This window comes from Nerophis lumbriciformis, linkage group LG19, assembly GCF_033978685.3.
Source record: "Nerophis lumbriciformis linkage group LG19, RoL_Nlum_v2.1, whole genome shotgun sequence".
In the NCBI taxonomy this organism is placed as follows: domain Eukaryota; kingdom Metazoa; phylum Chordata; class Actinopteri; order Syngnathiformes; family Syngnathidae; genus Nerophis; species Nerophis lumbriciformis.
The window spans coordinates 1787014-1805674 of record NC_084566.2 but is presented as its reverse complement, the minus strand read 5'-3'; the positions used below and the strand labels follow the sequence as shown (position 1 = coordinate 1805674).

Genomic DNA, 18661 nt, shown 5'->3' with positions numbered 1-18661 from the left:
GCTTTAAAAAAAAAAAAAAAAAAAAAAAAGACATCTCAGAAAGGTGAGCTTTCCTCGTCTCACTCAGAGTGGCCACCCAAGCCCCCCTGAGGGGAGGAGTTTCCGCCTCTAGGCTCTTTGGTATTTGCAGAAACAATAAAGCACCTGTCGGCTCATCAGGGAGAGAGAGAGTACAGGAAGAAGAGAGAGAGAATTTTCCCTTAAATCATTTTGAGCAATAAAAAAACAACAACATTCATCTGGCTTCTAGGCTGTTAAGAAAGCCTGCAGATATGGACACCACATGGCTGCTGATGCCCAAACTTTTGATTTTCTTGACTTTGACACAGGTAAGCAATGATTTCCTCTTATTAAGAAAACCAATTTTGGTTGTACTTTTATGATCTTAAGCGTCATGAATCAATATTGCATAGCCATATGGTTGTGAACAAAGGCTCTTTTGCTGAAGTGTGTGTGGCGTGCACACCCGCACTTCAATGGACAAATTCATTCCGACTTGAAAGAAATACCTGAAATGTGTGTTGAGTGAAAGCCTGCTGCCTCTGTCTGTGTGCAGGGCATCATTTACATCAGGATAGGGCTGGGCGATATGGATGAAAAATGACATCTTAATATATTTTTACCTAAACTCGATATATTTTCTGGTAAAAGTATGCATATACAGAATAGATATTAATTTTTGAGCGAGATTCACTGAAATTGAAGTGAATGACAACTGTACTGTAAACACTTTTAACATCTTGACTAACCTAGTTAGTCAAGATGGTTATTAACAGCACAGAAAATAAACTGTTTAAGTAGCACAGAATTACATAACATAAATAAAATAGAAAAATATTCTCTCTACGTAAAATAAACAACATAACTGTGCAAATAATACAAAATGTATCAAACTGATAAAAAAAAAAAATTTGCAGGCAGGCACTTTTCAATTCCCAGTGGACGATGTAATGGACTTTTCACACACGTATGGTTGTGGTCAGTGCCAAGTAAGTGACTTGACTTAATTGTGCGGCTATGATCTTCATCACTTCGGCGTACATTTTGGGCAGCATTTCTCGTGCGAAATACGCCCGGTTTGGCAACTGGAGAACAGTTTTGATATGGGCTTACATGGTAAACAACTCAAATGAATGTTTTATCGAGATGCATACATTTGGCCAAATAGACATATTTGTGGGTTTCCTGGATATCTTCTACATCGCTAAAAGAAAAATCTATGGAAGAGAATCCCTTTGCCATCTTCCACTAGTTTTTTTAAATATAGAAATCGCCCGCTTGAATATTCCCTCTTCTCTTCTACGACTCTCTCGTCGTCATTTGGGATGTCTGTTGTGATTTCCCTTCCTGGTTCCATGACCCGCCCTATCTTGACTCTGATTGGCCTGTTGTAATGTTTTGCCCTAATCTTAACCAATCGTGACTCATCATAGTAAACAACCAACCAATCATGGATGTTCTTGTACGTGCAAGGACACCTTGGAAGGAGGAAGGGGAGGGGTTTAGTAGCCCATGAGAGGTAGTGGGAAGTGGGGGAGAATCAAGGAACACAACAAATAAGCGGCGTTTGGTCATTTTAACGTGAAATAAATTTTACTGATATTACGATATTTTCTTAATTCATATCTTGTTTAAAAATATATCGATATATCTTACAAACTTGATATATCGCCCAGCCCTACATCAGGATAATATCCAATCCAATCCAATCCACTTTATTTGTATAAACAACCATTTTTTTTCCAAAGTGCTGCACAACAATATCTTTCTATACTTGGAGAGATGCCATCAAATATGCTGCAAATGTAATGTACCCCCAGTTTATTGATCTGATTGTTTTTGTAATTTTCAGATATGCATGGCTCAAAATGGTAACAACAACCACAACAAAAAAGATTTTCCGACCTTAGACCGTTCCCCTAAATGCACATTTCCTTCGTATCTTTGATTCCTTTAGACATCTCTTTCTCTGTGTTCTCGGTCACGTCCAAAAGTGTGACCATGCAGTGGATGGGACACAGTGGAGCCACGTCCTACAAGATCACAGCGACATCCAAAACCTCTCCAGAGCGCTCGTTTTTTACTCATTTCGGCGCTGACACAGTGATGGGCACGGTCAACTCTCTGTCGCCAAACACGGTTTACACCATGCACTTGGAGGCCATGGACCATGCCCTCAACGTGCTGAGCAGTGCAGAGACTGAAGAGACCACAGGTCAGTGAACAGGACCCTCACTTTTGCTTGGTGTGTGGGAAAATATATCACATTGAGCCCACTTTGCAGAAATCCTAGTCTTCTGGGAAGATTTGGAGTGTGTCTCTGGGAATTTGTGATGGCACTTGTCAGACCTTAGAGAAGGCCTTGTGGCCCAACAGGCTTTGTTTAAGTTCGAAGGGGTTGCGCCACAAGACCTTCTCTGCTGGCCTAACATAACCAGAAATCATGATCATAATTAAAGATAAAAGTATTTTTTTTATTTACTTTCCCTAATTATCCAAAAGTATTCATATTCTCTTCATGTCATATTATGCTCCTTTCAGTGCTGTTGATTTTGGGTTAGAGTTTGTATCCAATGCGGGCGTCTGTGCACTGTAAGTGAACATGCACATAAAGTTGATAGATAATTGTGATAGCCAATCAGGTCACAAGTTGTTGACAGTAGCCTATCTCGGTAGCCTGATGTGAACGAGACTGCGATTGGATACTCATTTGTCATTCCAAAGTGAGTATCCAATCACAAGTTGCAATTTGAATTTACTAAAGCAGGAAGTGTTGCGCCGTAGCCATACCGGGCTAGCAGAGAAATCATCGATACTCACTTTTTTAAGGCCTTCCAGCTGGCCTCACGTTGAACGTGACATTTACGCATCCTGTGATTGGATACTCACCGGGACCGTTAGCGGATGAATTTGAAAATATATACAGTTGATAGACAGTTGCGCTAGCCAATCAGATCACAAATTGTTGACAGTAGCCTATCTAGGTAGCCTGCTGTTAACGAGACTGTGATTGGATACTCACTTGTCATTCCAAAGTGAGTATCCAATCACAAGTTCCAGTGCTGTTGTTTTTAGGTTAGAGTTTGTATCCAATTAGAATTCAGATAGCTTATGTTGTACGAAATCTGCCCGGTGCCTTCAGAATCCTGCGATGAGATGGCGACTTGTCCAGGGTGTACGCCACCTTCCACCCGTGTGCAGCTGGGATAGGCTCCAGCAACCCCCGTGACCCCGTTAGTGACAAGCGGTAGAAAATGGATGGATGGATAGGCCTTCAGAATCAACAATGCAGGCGTCTACGCACTGTAAGTGAACAGGCACATACAGTTGATAGATAATTGTGATAGCCAAACTTGATTGTTCACAAGTTGTTGTCAGTAAAGCCTTCTAGCTGGCCTCACGTTGAACGTGACCTTTACACGTCCTGTGATCGGATACTCACCGGGACAGTTAGCGGATGAATTTGAGAACACATACAGTTGATAGACAGTTGCGATAGACAATCAGATCAAAAGTTGCTGACAGTAACCTATCTAGGTAGCCTGATGTTAACGATACTGTGATTGGATACTCACTTGTCATTCCAAAGTGAGTATCCAATCACAAGTTGCAATTTAGCAGGAAGCAGGAAGTGTTGACCCACAAAGAAGCAGAACAAAACGTTGATTAGGTGGGAGATTTATATTTGCAAGGCCATTTTCAAGAAGGATATTTAAAGAGAAATGATATCTTGTGAGACGATGTCAGCGATGAAATGGGGAAATGCCCGCCATTTCCACTCGAATCAACCGACTACGAGGGGTTTATACGGTGTCGAATGGGTTCTACAAATTGTGAGTTCAAATATGTTATTTCTTTATTTTTTCACGTTGAATATGTTTTTTGCAATTTAAATTTTGACAGTACCACATAAGATATGTTTTAATTACTGATGCGGGTTTATTGATTTTTAAATGCGCCAGAAAATAACCCGTTTTGTACACTGTTGAGGTGCTTCAATTTCTAGTAGTGCGTGAATGTGTTTCTGTATAATATTTCTCCAAGAATGATCATGTGGTGACATCAATTATGGTATTTTGAGAGGTAATCATTGAAGTCGGACATCACTGAAGGCCTAGGTGGGAAACACACTGACTTTGTGTAACAGGGGATTTTTTTTAGATAAATTCTAAGCCTTTCGTCTTTTGACAATCTCTACATGTGCTCTGTGATTGGATGGTGATGAGTCATTTTGCTTCAAGTCAGCTGGGATAGGATAGGCTCCAGCAGAAGAAATTAGATGAATTAATGGAAGGTGTTGAATACTTCATTCTTTTATACAAATTTACATCCATCATGCAGCCCCAGAGGTGCCCAGCATTGAACAGGCCTACTCCAAGCACAGTGACAGCATCACCGTGGAGTTCACAGAGGTTGCCGGAGCGACCGGCTACATCCTGAGGGCCGTGTCGCAGAGCCGTGATTTGTTCTCTGAGACCGCCGTGAACAGTTCCCCGGGCACCGTGGTGAAGCTTCATCCCTACACAGACTACAAGCTGAGCGTCATGTCCAGCAATGCCGGGGGACGCAGCCAGCCTTCGTACCACATCAAAGCCAGGACAGGTAGTACAAAACCTTGATTTTGACCATACATATTCTAACTGACTTTGAAGACTAACTTTTTTCACTTAGGCCCCGTTTACACGTTATCCGGGGTAAATCCCACTTAACCTTATCTGTGTCCACACACAACAATGCCACCGTTTAAGACCCCCTCCGTCCGCCGGCGCAACGCGACCTACTAAGCATGTGCGGAAAATGCACACGTCATATTCACCTCCAGTGTTGCTTTGTGTGCAAGTTCTTAAATTTTACTTATCTGAACAATATCCAGTGTTGTGGTATTTCAATGAACTGGAATCCAGTGTGCTGCGGGGCCCGACTGTATTGAATCACACCTGAGCCATCATAAACTAATCAAATATTTAATAAACACGTAAAAGTACACAATGTGACAAAGAACATTTTACAACAATCAATCTGGGGATCTAGATATCTGGTCAGGACACTCCTCACTCTTTTGCCTTCACCTTCATTGTCCATTCGTTTTTGGTGACTTTATATACTCTGGACCTCTGACATGGCGGACAATATCTGATACAGCCTGCTTTGTCAGTCCAAAAGCATTGGCCGTTTTCATTAGTCTTCCCGCGACGGCCAGGTAATACAAAGCACACGCTACCTTTTTTATCACATCCACAAGAGCTCGTATTGTCGTTGTCTCTCCTTCGACAAATGGACAACGTTTTTCGGTAAGTAGATTCACAGCTGACCCGGACATTCGAAAGTTTTCTTGCCGTCTGAGAAGTGTTACATCCCAAATAGCTGCAATCGCTTTCTCTAAAGGTATTCATGCGTGATTTCCACAAGCGTCTGTACAGACGGAAGGAGAAACACGGGCATGTCTGGAAGACTCGCCTTCATGTTTCCAGTGGTTAGCTCCGAGTTACGAAACCACTTTATTATGAAGTTGGCTGTGGCGCGTTCTTTCTGACGTCACTTCCTGTGTGGGGCTCGGTCTTTCTGGCATCACTTCCTCTCCGAACTCAGTTTGTAAACAATCAATGAGTCCATACAAAGCTAAGAGTCGGAGATTCAAGAAATACACGGCGCACTTACCCGTGTAAAAAATTATCCAAGGAGGGGGACCTTAAACGATAGTTTAGTGTGGCTGAAACAGGGCTTAGGCTAAATAATTATGCGTTTAAGGGGTTATCTGGCTTAGTGTAGACATAGCCTTAGCCAGACATACACTCGAGAAGCCATTTACTCAAGATGCTAATCTGTCTGCGAGAGACTGCCTGTTTGTTGTTTCTGTAGACAAAAGTTTGCCTCACTCCGCCGGCCATGACAGTGTGCCATTTCACGTCTCTTTGTGGCCGTCTTAAGGCTTCGCAGGCTATGCATGAGGGTGGAAACTGTATCCATCCTCTGCGACGTTAACGTTTTCACAAAATGAAAAGAGAAACCATGAGAACAAGGCACTGTCCACTCCCTTGGGGAGGATACAGTGAAATCTAATCACAGGGATGTCGTCTCTACGTTACATTGATTACAAAACAACATAGTTGGTGGAGTCTGATGTTTTACTAACTGTTTGGTCTTCAGTGGTCAAGGCGCCCGAGTTGAACACCACATCCCCTGATGATGGCACTATCCTGGTCACCTGGTCCCCCGTTGAGTACGCCGTCCTTTACTCGCTCTGCATCATCGAGCAGGGCTCCAGCTCACGCCTCAAAGTCAACACCACTGAAAACACTGTGACCTTTGATGATCTTGAGGCAGGGACCACCTATTGCATCAAAAGTACAGCTTGGGACGCTGAAGGCCGCGTTGGTGACGACCTCACCGTCTGCCAGATCACACGTGAGCACGCCGGAAATCCAACTTGCAGCCCTGCAGTGGATCTTGTCATTAACATTCCCCTGGATTTCACTTCAAGGTCCGCCAAGTCCAGATTTGGTCCACGTTCAGGTGACTCTGGGCCGGTCTCTTGGCATCGCGGTGTACTGGGTGTTTGTGCAGGGAGCTGAGAACTACTTGGCTTGGAGTACCAACGGCCAAAACTGCACTGCCACAGCTAATACCTACTGTTACATCACTCCTATGGAGTGTGGTCAGAATCACTCTGTCTCTGTCATTGCCTTCAACTCAGCTGGACCCAGCAGCCCTTCACCACCAGCTGACTACGTTACATGTGGGTCAATTATCAGTTATATCATATCCAATGCCAAAACAAGGTACTACCAGATGACGTAAACCATTGCCTGTTGCTCATTGGTCAAGCAGATTGGTCATAACTGAAACACATTTGAATCTAGAAATGAACAAGATAAACACATATGCTAATGTAAGATCATCCCTTGGCTATGGGCACTGCAGTATTATGTTCCATAGTGTTCACTTAGTTGCCTTCAGTTTCCTCTTGAATACTATTGGCCGTTTCTGAGTTTAGATGTGGAAACACTGACCACTATGAGTCATGTAGGTACAGTGCAGTGAAAAGGGGCCATGAGTCACGATGATGGACAAAAGTATTGGGAGGTGTGAGCATTACACCAGTTGGAAGGAGTTCCAACATATAAAACCCAAAACCAGTGAAGTTGGCACATTGTGTAAATCGTAAATAAGAATACAATGTTTTGCAAATCCTTTTCAACTTATATTCAATTGAATAGACTGCAAAGACAAGATATTTAATGTTCGAACTGAGAAACTGAATTTTTTTTGCAAATAATAATTAACTTAGAATTTAATGGCAGCAACACATTGCAAAAACAGTTTTAACAGGGGCATTTTTACCACTGTGTTACATGGCCTTTCCTTTTAACAACACTCAGTAAATGTTTGGAAACTGAGGAGACACATTTTTGAAGCTTTTCAGGTGGAATTATTGCTCATTCATAATGTGCCACACAATTTCAATGGGAGACAGGTCTGGACTACAGGCAGGTCAGTCTAGTAACCACACTCTTTTACTACCAAGCCACGCTGTTGTAACACGTGCAGAATGTGGCTTGGCATTGTCTTGTCTTCCCAATGAGCCTGTTCACTAGTGGGATGTTCCAAATAAGTGTTTGATGAGCATTCCTCAACTTTCTCTGTCTTTTTTGCCACTCGTGCCAGCTTTTTTGAAACATGCTGCAGGCATCAAATTCCAAATGAGCTAATATTTTCAAAAAATAACAAAGTTTACCAGTTCGAACATTAAGTATCTTTCTTTGCAGTGTACTAAATTGAATATAAGTTGAAAAGGATTTGCAAATCATTGTTTTTATTTACCATTTACACAACGTGTCAACTGTTTTTGGGTTTTGTATGATTAATGCCATAGGAGTGTGTCCCAAGACTTGTGTCCATAGTGTTTGTTTGTTTTTTGGTAACACTAGAGTTACAATGTGCAGTTCGCACACCACAAAAGGTGAAAACACTTTCCAGCTGAAGATTAGTTAAACAGTATTTGAGAACAAGCGGACAACATTGGTTCATCACCTTGTATCATACCATGAATCTTTCTTTTCGGTCTTCTACTGTGCTTATCTAAAAGTCTGTAAGCTAAATGGCTTCAAAATGACTGTCATCCCTTGTAAATGTATTTTCCTGTCTTAGACCCATGTCCTCCAGACAACATCTGGGTGGAAGAGCCCAACGCTGGTAACTGCTCAGTGGTGTGGGATGAAGTACCACTGGTGGAGTTCTACATGACCTTCATAAAGAGGGACGACGGTACCGAGAAGTTATGCAACACCACAGGAACCAGCTGCCACTTTTTCTGCATGTGTGGTTACACCTACCTCACCAGTGTCTTTCCCTACAACCAGGCTGGCTCGAGCCCCTATGCAAATGTGCAGAACTACACAACCAGTATGACCAAGTATAGCAAATATCAACACCACTGCATATTCCAACATGCAAACATTGAATTTTTCTCTGTGTTTCTCAATATCTCCATCAGTTCCATGCTGCCCAGAGGGTGTTTCTTTAAATTCCGTTTCCACAGAGACCCTGGAGGTCATGTGGTCACGGGTCAAGGGGGCGGAGCTCTATGAGACGACCGCAGTGCAGGCCAACGAAGCCATCCACTGTAATGACACAGAACCTGTGTGTGCACTGTCGGATTTGAGGTGCAACGCAATATATTCCGTAGTGGTCACACCTTGCAGCGAGATAAGAGGGTGCAACCGCACTTGCATGCCACACGGTCACGAGACAGGTAATTGATGAGTCCCTGCAACATACATTCATTACTATCGGGCTTTTTCCAACATCAAATCAAAGGCAAGATCAGTGATGCCATTGTATCAACATTGCATTCGAAAAAGTATGTTGCTATTAGGGTTGTACGGTATACCGGTGCTAGTATAGTATTGCGATACTAATGAATCATATTCGGTACTATACCACCTCTAAAAAGTACCGGTCCCCCCCCCCCTCACTTTTTTTCAGCGGGCATGACGGCGCGTCGTCGTCATGTGGTGACATTGCTGGTTTTACAAGCAGAGGAGCATGTTTGGCAGCGCACAATCACAGAGTACTAACAAGCATACACAGTGTATAGACAGAAAAGGAAGAATGGATGCAGTTTATCTTAATAACCCTAACCCTAAAGATAAAAGTGAAGCTATAACACTGAAACGCCCACAGGAAGAGGTGCTTTAAGACATGGCTAGCTAGCGGCTAACGTCCAGCCGTAGTCTGCAGTGCTTTAGCTACTTCTAAATCACTAATCCTTGCCTCCATGGTGACAAATAAGTAAGTTTCTTACAAGTATCATCACTGCAGGACGAGGAATAGCTAAACATGCTTCACTACACACCGTAGGAGGATACAATAGCTCACCGGCATCACAATGTAAACAAACATCATGGGTGGATCTACACCTGACATCCACTGTAATGATATCAATCAATCACTCAATCAATCAATCAATGTTTACTCATATAGCCCTAAATCACGAGTGTCTCAAAGGTCTGCACAAGCCACAACGACATCCTCGGCTCAGATCCCACATCAGGGCAAGAAAAAACTCAACCCAATGGGATAACAATGAGAAACCTTGGTGGGGACCGCAGATGTGGGTGGGTGCAATGAATGTCGAGTGGATCTAGCATAGTATTGTGAATGTCCAGTCCATAGTGGATCTAACATAATAGTGAGAGTCCAGTCCATAGTGGGGCCAGCAGGAGACCATCCCGAGCAAAGACAGGTCAGCAGCGCAGAGATGTCCCCAACCGATGCACAGATGAGTGGTCCACCCTGGGTCCCCACCCTGGACAGCCAGCGCTTCATCCGTGGCCACCGAACCTGTGCCCCCCCCCCCCCTCCACGAAGGAGAGGGGGGCACAAATACAATAGCGTATCTAGTCGATACTACTATGATTACATCGATATTTTTTATCGTCACAAAATCTCTTTTCCTTTTTTTAAAATTCATAATATGTTTATAAACTCAGTAAACATGTCTCTGGACACATGAAGACTTTCAATATGACCAATGTATGATCCTGTAACTACTTGGTATCGGATCGGATCGATACCCACATTTGTGGTATCATCCAAAACTAATGTAAATTATCAAACAACAGAAGAATAAGTGACTATTACATTTTAACAGAAGTGTAGATAGAACATGTTGAAAGAGAAAGTAAGCAGATATTAACAGTAAATGAACAAGTAGATTAATCATTCAATTTCTACCAATTGTCCTTAATAATTTTTACAAAATAATAGAACGATAAATGACACAATATGTTACTGCATACGTCAGCAGCTAAATTAAGAGCCTTTGTTTGTTTACTTACTAATGAAAGAAAAGTTTTCTCGTATGTCCACTATTTTATTTAAGGACTAAATTACAATAATAAACATATGTTTAATGTAACGTAAGATTTTTTGTTAAAATAAAGCCAATAATGCCTTTTTTTGTGGTCCCCTTTATTTAGAAAATAATTGAAAAGTATCGAAATACATTTTGGTACCGGTACCAAAATATTGATATCGGGACAACCCTAGTTGCAATATGTCTTTATGTGATGTTATACTTTTGGTCAAATTCAAGACAGTAAAAGCTACTAGATGACTTAGTTTTCATTATAATCAACAAAAGGTACACCATGAGTTGAGGTAGTGTCATGTTTCTTTCTACTGAAAGTACTGGTTGTACTTTGGGAGCTTCGAGTAATAGAAACATGTTGCTTTGTTCTAAGCGTTAGCATTCTGAGTCCACAAACAAAACAGTATTCCTCTTAAGTTAAAAAAAAAAAGGTTTGATTCATGCGTACTTTAAGAACTTCTTCGATTAACTTTAGTTTCTGATTATCTTGTAAAATGTGATTTTAAAAGTCATTATCAAATCAGATAACATAACAATGCCTTGTTGTAAACCACTTATTGATAACTTCCATCTCTTCTCCGCAGCTCCTTGTGCTCCAGATATTTTGAATATGACTCAGTCCAACAACTCATCCTACACAGTCCTCTTGACAACACCCAACAACCAAAATACAAATTATACCGTCACCGCTGTCGGACGCTACGACACCCACACATGCTATGGAGGAAACAGCTCCTGTGAGCTAACGGAGCTGCCCTGTGGTTCAACTTATGAGGTCACAGCCGTAGCCACCACAACTGCAGGAACAAGCCTAACTGGATACAGTAAAATCTTGGAAACAGGTAGAAAAAAAAAAGGTTCATGGTCACCATGCATTAATGCACTTTGGTTGTGATCATCCCTCTGTATCTTTCCCAGGTCCTTGCTGCCCAACATCTTTGAACGTGAGCCAGGTCACACAGGCTATGACCAACGTGACATGGTCGGCTGGGTATGGTGCCCATTCTTTCATCGCCACTCTGACGTCACCGCGTGGACACGCAAAGTGTCACACTATGGACATCCACTGCTTGATGGGATGTATCACTTGCGGTACTAACTACAGTGTCACCTTAGAAGCCATCAGCCGCACTGCACACATGTCAGAGTGCAAATACCACGGCTTTTCATCGAGTGAGAACAAAATAGTATTTCTATTACTACAAAACCCAAAACAAGTGAAGTTGGCACATTGTGTAATTCGTAAATAAAAACAGAATACAATGATTTGCAAATCCTTTTCAACTTATATTCAATTGAATAGACTGCAAAGACAAGATATCTAATGTTCGAACTGAGAAACACTTTTTTTTTTGCAAATAATCATTAACTTAGAATTTAATGGCAGCAATACATTGCAAAAACTATATGAAATGTGGACTCGTCAGACCACAGAACACTTTTCCACTTGGCATCAGTCCATCTTAGATGAGCTCGGGCCCAGCGAAGCCAGCGGCGTTTCTGGGTGTTGATAAATTGCTTTGGCTTTGCATAGTAAAGTTTTAACTTGTACTAACAGATGTAGCGACAAACTGTAGTTACTGACAGTGGTTTTCTGAAGTGTTCTGAGCCCATGTGGTGATATCCTTTACACACTGATGTCGCTTTTTGATGCAGTACCACCTGAGGGATCGAAGGTCACGGGCATTGCCGCTTACATGCAGTGATTTCTCCAGATTATCTGAACCTTATGATGATATTACGGACCGTAGATGGTGAAATCCCTAAATTCCTTGCAATAGCTCGTTGAGAAATGTTCTTAAACTGTTGGACAATTTGATCACGCATTTGTTGACAAAGTGGTGACCCTCGCCCCATCCTTGTTTGTGAATGACTGAGCATTTCATGGAAGCTGCTTTTATACCCAATCATGTTACCAATTAGCCTGTTCACCTGTGGGATGTTCCAAATAAGTGTTTGATGAGCATTCCTCAACTTTATCAGTCTTTTTTGCCACTTGTGCCATCTTTTGTGAAACATGTTGCGGGCATCAAATTCCAAATGAGCTGATATTTGCGAAAAATAACAAAGTTTACCAGTTCGAACGTTAAATATCTTGTCTTTGCAGTCTATTCAATTGAATATAAGTTGAAAAGGATTTACAAATAATTGTATTCTGTTTTTATTTACCATTTACACAACGTGCCAACTTCTCTGGTTTTGGGTTTTGTAAAACCAAAGCTACTAATATAGAAACTTGAACATCACTGGCACTTTTGAACAGACCCACGCTATATCCTACCTAGGTGCCTGCTGCCCGACCTATGTTAAACTATACCGTTGGGCCAACAACTCCCTAAGGGTGTACTGGCGCACCTCCTGGAGCCCCCAGGTCCAGCAGCACGCAGTGGAACTGTACGGGACTGCGGCCAACTACACGTGTCTGGCGCCCGCCAACAGCAAATACTGCGACATCCAGGAGGAGACATGCGGCGATGTCTACACGGTGGTGGCAGCGCCGGTTGGACCTGACGCCGTCAAAGTGGGCTTCTGCCAGCAGAGAACATACTCAGGTGAGATGGATCATGCAGACCACTAAATCCAGTTAGGAATAACTGGCTCTCATGCAACTTGTGCAAGGAAAATAAACATGAGTATTAATGGTAGTAAACCTTTGTGATTACAATTTTAGCCAATGTCCTAATTTTCTCACATGACTGTAAATGACATTATGGGTTGTGGTCAAAATGTTTTGGAAGACGTGCTAGCATACATGTTTTATTCTAAGTGTCATGAGACAAATGGTCAATTTGTTGCTAAATCCTGCCCATGCCCCTATGGCTACCATAAAGCACATTTTGCTTTATGGTAGCCATGTTTTTTAACCAATCTTGCTCACATGTTATTGACATGTGCTTGACAGTCTTCTGAAGATGTGTACCAAATTCCTCAGTGATTCGCCTGAACACCCTAAAGTTAGAAAGAATGTTTTGACTTGAGTCCGACTTTCAGCGCCAACCTTCAGTGTTTAATAACAGCGCCACCACAGGCAACAAAGTAGAAATGCATTTTTTGCCAAATGTTAACTCTTTTAGAGAAGAGTTACAGCAGACCTGGGCAAATTAAGGCCCATTAAGCTTTTCAATCTGGCCCGTCGGACATTCCCAAATAATTTTTTTAGATCTTTAAGATGGAAACTGTAGCTGCCATTATGTATTTCAATGGTTGGAATCTGCGCTTTTGCATGATATACTAGTTACTATGGTAATCTATTAGTTACTATGGTCATCTAATTGGTTACTATGGTAATCTAAGTCACAGCAGCTCAGACGAGGCACCAAGCAGTGTGGGAGGGGAGCGTTTCCACAGAGTGTTTCCAGAGTAACCAGCCTGAAATGCGGGTGTCAGGGACAGACGCGGAAGGAGATTTTTACAACAAAGTTCTAAAGCTTAGTGATATTTTAGATGTATCAGATTGTAGGTGGGGTTCATATTATGCTGTGTTTGTTGCATTTTTGTTGCGTTTCGCTTGATTGTAAAATATGTCGATCGAGGGGGGGTGTGACGTTCCTATGTTAAAGTTAAAAAGTTAAAGTAGCCATGATTGTCACACACACGCTAGGTGTGGCGAAATTGTTGTCAATATTCAGTATTTATGCTTCATGGTTAATATTGTAAATCCCACATTCTTTATTTTTGTGTACATTCTGGGTGTTTCATTCAGTAAAAAAATTTAAAATTACATTCCGTTTTTTAAGGCGGTCTGTCATACCGTTTTTAGCATTCAATCAGACATTATTGCGAGGTTTTGTATTAGTGTTCCTAAAAATAGGACCCAAACCCACATGCTGTGCAACAGATTTTCACGGCCTACATATATGTGTGTGTGTATACATATGTGTGTGTGTATGTATATATATATATATACATACATACAGGTAAAAGCCAGTAAATTAGAATATTTTGAAAAACTTGATTTATTTCAGTAATTGCATTCAAAAGGTGTAACTTGTACATTATATTTATTCATTGCACACAGACTGATGCATTCAAATGTTTATTTCATTTCATTTTGATGATTTGAAGTGGCAACAAATGAAAATCCAAAATTCCGTGTGTCACAAAATTAGAATATTACTTAAGGCTAATACAAAAAAGGGATTTTTAGAAATGTTGGCCAACTGAAAAGTATGAAAATGAAAAATATGAGCATGTACAATACTCAATACTTGGTTGGAGCTCCTTTTGCCTCAATTACTGCGTTAATGCGGCGTGGCATGGAGTCGATGAGTTTCTGGCACTGCTCAGGTGTTATGAGAGCCCAGGTTGCTCTGATAGTGGCCTTCAACTCTTCTGCGTTTTTGGGTCTGGCATTCTGCATCTTCCTTTTCACAATACCCCACAGATTTTCTATGGGGCTAAGGTCAGGGGAGTTGGCGGGCCAATTTAGAACAGAAATCCCATGGTCCGTAAACCAGGCACGGGTAGATTTTGCGCCGTGTGCAGGCGCCAAGTCCTGTTGGAACTTGAAATCTCCATCTCCATAGAGCAGGTCAGCAGCAGGAAGCATAAAGTGCTCTAAAACTTGCTGGTAGACGGCTGCGTTGACCCTGGATCTCAGGAAACAGAGTGGACCGACACCAGCAGATGACATGGCACCCCAAACCATCACCCAACCATGCAAATTTTGCATTTCCTTTGGAAATCGAGGTCCCAGAGTCTGGAGGAAGACAGGAGAGGCACAGGATCCACGTTGCCTGAAGTCTAGTGTAAAGTTTCCACCATCAGTGATGGTTTGGGGTGCCATGTCATCTGCTGGTGTCGGTCCACTCTGTTTCCTGAGATCCAGGGTCAACGCAGCCGTCTACCAGCAAGTTTGAGAGCACTTCATGCTTCCTGCTGCTGACCTGCTCTATGGAGATGGAGATTTCAAGTTCCAACAGGACTTGACGCCTGCACACAGCGCAAAATCTACCCGTGCCTGGTTTACGGACCATGGTATTTCTGTTCTAAATTGGCCCGCCAACTCCCCTGACCTTAGCCCCATAGAAAATCTGTGGGGTATTGTGAAAAGGAAGATGCAGAATGCCAGACCCAAAAACGCAGAAGAGTTGAAGGCCACTATCAGAGCAACCTGGGCTCTCATAACACCTGAGCAGTGCCAGAAACTCTTCGACTCCATGCCACGCCGCATTAACGCAGTAATTGAGGCAAAAGGAGCTCCAACCAAGTATTGAGCACATGCTCATATTTTTCATTTTCATACTTTTCAGTTGGCCAACATTTCTAAAAATCCCTTTTTTGTATTAGCCTTAAGTAATATTCTAATTTTGTGACACACGGAATTTTGGATTTTCATTTGTTGCCACTTCAAATCATCAAAATGAAATGAAATAAACATTTGAATGCATCAGTCTGTGTGCAATGAATAAATATAATGTACAAGTTACACCTTTTGAATGCAATTACTGAAATAAATCAAGTTTTTCAAAATATTCTAATTTACTGGCTTTTACCTGTATGTATATATATATATATATATATATATATATATATATATACACATACATACACAGTACAGCCTTAAAGTTTGGACACACCTCCTTATTCAATGCGTTTTCTTTATTTTCATGACTATTGTACTATCTACTATTGTAGATTGTCACTGAAAGCATCAAAACTATGAATGAACACGTGGAGTTATGTACTTAACAAAAAAAGATGAAATAACTGTTAATAATAACTAAACATCTTTTCTATACTAGTTTCTTCAAAATAGCCACCCTTTGCTCTGATTACTGTGTGTGTGTGTGTGTATATGTGTGGCATTCTCTCGATGAGCTTCAAGCACACCTGTGAAGTGAAAACTATTTCAGGTGACTACCTCTTGAAGCTCATCGAGAGAATGCCAAGAGTGTGCAAAGCAGTAATCAGAGCAAAGGGTGGCTATTTTGAAGAAACTACAATATAAAACATCCATCCATCCATCCATTTTCTACCGCTTATTCCCTTTGGGGTCGCGGGGGGCGCTGGAGCCTATCTCAGCTACAATCGGGCGGAAGGCGGGGTACACCCTGGACAAGTCGCCACCTCATCGCAGGGCCAACACAGATAGACAGACAACATTCACACTCACATCCACACACTAGGGCCAATTTAGTGTTGCCAATCAACTTATCCCCAGGTGCATGTCTTTGGAAGTGGGAGGAAGCCGGAGTACCCGGAGGGAACCCACGCAGTCACGGGGAGGACATGCAAACTCCACACAGAAAGATCCCGAGCCCGGGATTGAACCCAAGACTACTCAGGACCTTCGTATTGTGAGGCAGATGCACTAACCCCTCTGCCACCGTGAAGCCCACAATATAAAACATGTTTTCAGTTATTTCACCTTTATCACTCCACGTGTGTTCATTCATAGTTTTGATGCCTTCAGTGACAATCTACAATGTAAAAAAGTCATGAAAATAAAGAAAATGCATGGAATTAGAAGGTGTGTCCAAAGTTTTGGCCTGTACTTTATATATATATATACCTGTATATGTATACATAGATAGATAGATATACCGGCCCCCAGACACATTTATTTCTCTAAATTTGCCCCCTCGAGTCAAAATAATTGCCCAGGCCTGAGTTACAGTATAGTTATGTAAAAAAACTTGGCACACCCTGTAGTAACAACACACAGTAACTACAGTAGATTGTCTGGTGGGAATACTATTCTACTTTTTTTACAAGCCAGGGTACCCTCAATATAGATTTAAAGCTGCCATGTAACAATAGGCCTAATACAAATTGTTTTTATGTCGTTCTCAGTTCCCTGCAAAGGATTTAATGCTGCCATTGGTAAGTGTCTCAAAAATCCAACATTGTACGTTGTAAGCTTTTGACTAACACGTTCTCTATCCGTTCAGTGATCTCTCGAGGGAGAAGAAGCATAAAATAAAGCCGGTGAGTTTCATGTGAATCAACTTTGGATGACATAGGTGACAGCCTGAGACAAAGACGCTTATTGTTTGCATGCGTGAAAGCAATTGATAAAAGCTGGAGGCGTCCATTGTGGTGCTCCACAACTTGAGCCGTATTTTGTAACAGCATCACAGGCTTCCATAAAATAAACTGATTGTGTTGGCCCAACAATAGGAGTGAATTTTAGAGGAGAACAAAGATAGAGAACAGAATAATGTACAGGTGACTTATCCTGTCTTTACCTTTGGGACTAGAACATAGAAACCTGGGACTGTGAACGTGACTCAGGTAAAAGATGGCGAGGTGCTGCAGAACGTGACACGTCATGTGTGTGTAAGACGAGAGCTGCTGGATGCATGTGCACTGTCACAAACAATATGATGCTTGTGAGGAGACCTTCATTTCATGTTTCCAACCCTCAGGGAGCTTCCCAACGACACCCCGACGCGGAGGAGGACTGTTGACATCTAATGTGGACATGCATGAATGAAATATTATACTCCTGTTGTGCTTCAGTGATGTTTGCAAGAAGACATGCATAAGAAGAAAGTACAAACTCACTAAGAAATAAAAGGTGCATTTTAAAGAAATAAATCACAAACATTTTCAAACCTACTGAGCAATTTCATGTCAAAGGTCAAATTAATTGATGTTTAGTTCCTACTAGGGTTGTCCCGATACCAATATGTTGATACCGGTACCAAAATGTATTTCGATACTTTTCTAAATAAAGGGGACCACAAAAAAAAGTCATTATTGTCTTTATTTAAAAAAAATCTTAGGGTACATTAAACAGATGTTTATAATTGCAATTTTGGCCTTAAATAAAATAGTGAACATACAAGACATCTTGTCTTTTAATAGTAAGTAAACAAACAAAGGCTCCTAATTAGTCTGCTGACGTATGCAGTAACATATTGTGTCATTTATCATTTTATCAACATTATAAAGGACAAACTGTAAAAATTGATTGTTAATGTACTTGTTCATTTACTGTTAATATCTGCTTATTTTCCGTTTCAACAAGTTCTATCTACACTTCTGTTAAAATGTAATAATCACGTATTCTTCTGTTCTTTGATACTTTACATTAGTTTTGGGTGATACCACAAATGTAGGTATCGATCCGATACCAAGTAGTTACAGGATCACACTTTGGTCATATTCAAAGTCCTCATGTGTCTAGGGACGTATTTCCTGAGTTTATGAATATAATATGAATTTTTAAAAAAGGAAAAAAGATTTTGTGATGATAAAAAATATTGATGTAATCATAGTAGTATCGACTAAATATGCTATTGTACTTGGTACCATTACAGTGGATGTCAGGTGTAGATCCAC

At 41.4% G+C, this 18661-nt stretch overlaps 1 protein-coding gene across 1 annotated transcript; it reads left to right on the top strand.

Annotated features, from left to right (window-relative positions):
- The first annotated feature begins 265 nt into the window (after positions 1 to 265).
- On the top strand, positions 266 to 17879 carry fndc7a (fibronectin type III domain containing 7a). Its single transcript, XM_061979921.1, has 14 exons — positions 266 to 329; positions 1853 to 1871; positions 1958 to 2215; positions 4342 to 4602; positions 6148 to 6405; positions 6482 to 6736; positions 8149 to 8403; positions 8495 to 8752; positions 10957 to 11214; positions 11291 to 11545; positions 12658 to 12924; positions 17168 to 17197; positions 17266 to 17302; positions 17743 to 17879. Exons 1-13 carry the CDS (start codon positions 273 to 275, stop codon positions 17295 to 17297), a joined length of 2463 nt encoding a protein of 820 aa, XP_061835905.1. The 5' UTR covers positions 266 to 272; the 3' UTR covers positions 17298 to 17302; positions 17743 to 17879.
- Positions 17880 to 18661: the final 782 nt, after the last annotated feature.

Coding starts and splice junctions, on each gene's coding strand:
- fndc7a (XM_061979921.1), top strand. CDS start 273: ATGGACACCACATGGCTGCTGATGCCCAAACTTTTGATTTTCTTGACT. Junction 2,216..4,341: donor AGAGACTGAAGAGACCACAG/GTCAGTGAACAG, acceptor TCCATCATGCAG/CCCCAGAGGTGCCCAGCATT. Junction 6,406..6,481: donor CACCGTCTGCCAGATCACAC/GTGAGCACGCCG, acceptor TTTCACTTCAAG/GTCCGCCAAGTCCAGATTTG.